The sequence below is a fragment of the Triticum aestivum genome, chromosome 4A, assembly GCF_018294505.1.
Source record: "Triticum aestivum cultivar Chinese Spring chromosome 4A, IWGSC CS RefSeq v2.1, whole genome shotgun sequence".
Taxonomy (NCBI): domain Eukaryota; kingdom Viridiplantae; phylum Streptophyta; class Magnoliopsida; order Poales; family Poaceae; genus Triticum; species Triticum aestivum.
The window spans coordinates 235,807,062-235,810,460 of NC_057803.1; the positions used below are offsets into that span (position 1 = coordinate 235,807,062).

Below are 3,399 nucleotides of genomic sequence, written 5' to 3' on the forward strand. Positions count from 1 at the left end.
ATGTTTTACACCATGTTTTCACATTCATAAATTTACGTAACATAAAATATTTTTTACGGCGAGTACCTATTTTCTTACGTTCTCTTTTTATGTATGAAATAAGACAAAATTTATGAAACATAAAAATATGATGTATTGATATCAAAATAGAAAGAATCGCCCTATATAGAATCAGAATAGTTATTTGTATCACTGATCGCCCTATATAGGACCCGATGGACTTGTTCCCGAACTCCCCCAACCCGTGTAGAAAAAAAAACCCACTCCCCGTCCACCACCTCCCCTGATCCCCAACCTTCCCCCGATCTCCCTCGTGCCAGGTGCCAGCGCCGTGCATCTCTCCCCGCTCCTCGATCTCCTAGCACCGCCGCTCCCCGCTTCCCCTGCCTCCCGGCGCTGCCGTGCCCACTTCCCCTGCCTCCTAGTGCCGCCGCTTCCCTCCACCCCGCTTCCTCTACCTCCAAGCGCCACTGCCCCAACCTCCGGCATGCAACTAGGCTGCCTTCCGCCGCCTCCCCTTGCTCTGGCGTGCCTCCCATCGCCATGGCTCCGGCACGCCTCCCACCGCCGCACCCCCGGCCCCGGTGCGCTTCCCGCCATCGCCTTCTCTCCAGCAGCCGCGGCCACCCGTGACCAGCGTCAGCACAACCAGCTACAAATCCAGTGGGATTCCCCCCCACTCCTGTCCATAGTCGCGTGGCTCGCGGCAAAACAGGGCCGCCGAGGAGAACATCTCCCGTCCGGCAAGGAGCATCTCAAGGGCGTCCGACGAGGAGCATCTCAGGGGCGAGGAACATCTCCCACCTCCTCCCTAGTGCAGAGCTTTCAGTCCAGGCCCCCGCGGCAAAAAACGCAGTGTCCACTCCTATGAAAATGCTCCTCCAATATCTTCAGGCGGTGAGTGTTCTTCATGTTCTGCACTTCTGCCCAACTTCTTCTGAACTTCTGTTTGTTTCATACGTAGTGAATTTGCCCTAAAAATTAGACCATCCATATATTCCTTCAGCTCAGTAAATAGTTTGTCTAGAAACTACTACTACAGTTAGTTACTTTTACATAATTCTTAGATGGTTGGTTAGCCTAAATCAGTAGGCACCGAGCTCAAAAACTGTGAAACTGAAACTCTGCACACTGCTCTAGCAGACAACAAGAGACGCTCTAACTGAAAATCTGAAACTCGATTGTGTCGCGAGTGCCTAACCATGTTCGTCGATGCAGCTCTGATCACAAACTCTTTATTTTGCCTTGTTAAATCGATGCAGGTGTGGGCATCCGGTCATAGAGAGATGTGTGGAGCGCTGCATTCCGCTTGTTGTTGACCTCGTGGCCGCAAACGCCGAGATTATTGTCGTGTGTGGACTGCAACGATGACCGAATCCGACCTTCACCAGCATCATCATTCTTCCTTCTCCTGTTCACCAACGTGCACCACCCGTCATGGGTTAAGACACTGCTCAGACACTTCGAGGTGCCATCGATGGATGTCTTGTCAAAAAGATTCGCTCTCTTCGGCTTTATTGCTGGGTGGAGCATCGCAACCTCTGCTGAGACTGGACCTACCTTCCAGGTATATATGCTTGTAATGATTCTCCCAACCGATTCAGCAATCCCTTTTTCCTAAGCATTGAACCTATTAGACATTACTTACAACCTAAGACTTGTTTATTTCTCTTGCACAACCATTAGGCAGTAAATATACCTATAAGATAGATTAAGCCTACAATGCCAATGGTATCTCGCTGGTTCTAACAATCTTTCTAACATTGATGATTTTGTGTTGCAGCTTGCACTGGTACTCGTCTCATGCATATACTTTCTCAACGACAAGATGAAAGAACCTTGGCAGGGCGTCTGCTACAGGGTTAGTTAGCACCTGCATAGCAACATACATACGAGGACTCCCTTGGTCGTTATTAGTCGCACACGTATAGGGTGTTTAATCCTCCTATGTACTTGCAGGCTTGGACTCTTTGCGAGTGGCTGGATAGTAGGTTCGCTGGTAGTCCCAGTGATCCCGACATTTATTTTGCCGCGTACTTGGTGTCTGGAGCTCCTTACTTCGCTAGTCGCTTATGTATTTTTATTCCTGGGTTGCATCCACTTGTGACGTTCCACCCGCTAATGTCAAAGACAAACAATTTTGTACAGGAGATGTTAATGTAAACATTGATACGAGTAATTGATAGCCTAGGTTGGTGTTTTTTCAGTAAAAGATATGGGCTTGACTACTGAGAAAACATTTTAGTTTCCAGCCTCGTCTTCATGAAACAGTTTAGTTAGTCCACAAGGATCAGACTAAATTTTTTCCTTGTGAGGTTTCTGAATGAACATGTTTCACTAAATAAAATAGAAGAGTAATTATGATTATTTGTTCGAGACTGCAACCAAGCTAACTAGCTGCCCTTGTTTTTCAGCATGGATAGATTGTTTCAAGAGGAATTTACTGCACTTTTATTATGATTCAGATTTCAGAAGTAAGCTAAAACAATTTGGTTTGCAGCAGGTTCAGGCAAGTCTTTTGTGTTTGTTTCAAGGTCCAGAAGTAAGGAAGTACTAGCTAGTTTAATGTAGTAGTTTTTCAGGGCTCAGATTTTGACGCCTCTAATGATTTTTTTGTCTACTGCACACAGTTGAATCTCCAAGTTATAAGATTCTGTCAGTGTTGAAGATCAAGATTACTTTCAAACTGCAACCATCATCTACTATTTGGTTGTCCTTTCCATTGCCCCTTGAGTAGCATCGTCTGTTGTTTCTTTCGCCAGCAGAGCACCACTCTCTCATGATGAAGTTTCCTAATTGAGTCTCAAACTGCAGCAACCTAATCTGGACTTGTTTTAGGAATGACCGATTAATCGGTCCAAATTCTAACTGTTGATTATCCACTGGGCGCCTTCACGGCGTGCTTCAGACTCCAATCCATCCTTGTTGTCCTTAGAGAGGAACACGTACAGGTCGTGGGTCGCTAGCAGGAGATAAGAATTATATGCAACAGGTCACTTAGCTTCCTTTGCTTTGTGGGCAAAAGGTTATCAAAGTTCTCGCAATTTTTTTGGGTAAAAAGTAATAGAAATTCATGGAAGATTGATTTGTGTATGCTTGTGAGTCTGAAACCTTTTTTAGTTGATGTCAGCCAAAAAAATGTGGATATGTTGTGCGTGTGTGTGTAGTACACCGAATTGAAAAATACTATTTTCTGTCATGTAGATCAAAGAAAGAACATAGAAAATTTTAAAATGTGGATACACACATTTTCTATGTATGAGCAAAAAACAAAGAAAAATGCATAATTTCTCCTTCTTTATTTTCCTCTTTGTGATTGTGTGTTCTCCCTTTCGATCAAAATTGTGTGCTCTCCCTGTGTTCTTACAAAATGTCCACAATGAAAGAAAATGTGCCCTC

At 44.9% G+C, this 3,399-nt stretch overlaps 1 protein-coding gene across 5 annotated transcripts; it reads left to right on the forward strand.

The window, feature by feature from the left end:
• Positions 1 to 247: 247 nt before the first annotated feature.
• On the forward strand, positions 248 to 3,093 carry LOC123085902 (uncharacterized). Of its 5 annotated transcripts, none has more exons than XM_044507605.1 (6): positions 248 to 897; positions 1,263 to 1,567; positions 1,784 to 1,861; positions 1,960 to 1,999; positions 2,415 to 2,542; positions 2,631 to 3,093. In XM_044507605.1, exons 2-6 carry the CDS (start codon positions 1,478 to 1,480, stop codon positions 2,664 to 2,666), a joined length of 372 nt encoding a protein of 123 aa, XP_044363540.1. In that variant the 5' UTR covers positions 248 to 897; positions 1,263 to 1,477; the 3' UTR covers positions 2,667 to 3,093. The 5 variants fall into 5 exon arrangements, 4 of the variants coding, with proteins under 4 accessions (XP_044363540.1, XP_044363542.1, XP_044363541.1 ...); XM_044507607.1 differs by having other exon boundaries at positions 2,415 to 2,509; XM_044507606.1 differs by having other exon boundaries at positions 2,415 to 3,093.
• The last annotated feature ends 306 nt before the right edge of the window (positions 3,094 to 3,399 follow it).

What these genes read in the sequence shown, in the direction of transcription:
- LOC123085902 (XM_044507604.1), top strand. Translation starts at nt 1,478, where the DNA reads ATGGATGTCTTGTCAAAAAGATTCGCTCTCTTCGGCTTTATTGCTGGG. An exon ending in AGACTGGACCTACCTTCCAG is followed by an intron (nt 1,568 to 1,783) that starts GTATATATGCTT and finishes TTTGTGTTGCAG; the next exon opens with CTTGCACTGGTACTCGTCTC. An exon ending in GGCAGGGCGTCTGCTACAGG is followed by an intron (nt 1,862 to 1,959) that starts GTTAGTTAGCAC and finishes ATGTACTTGCAG; the next exon opens with GCTTGGACTCTTTGCGAGTG.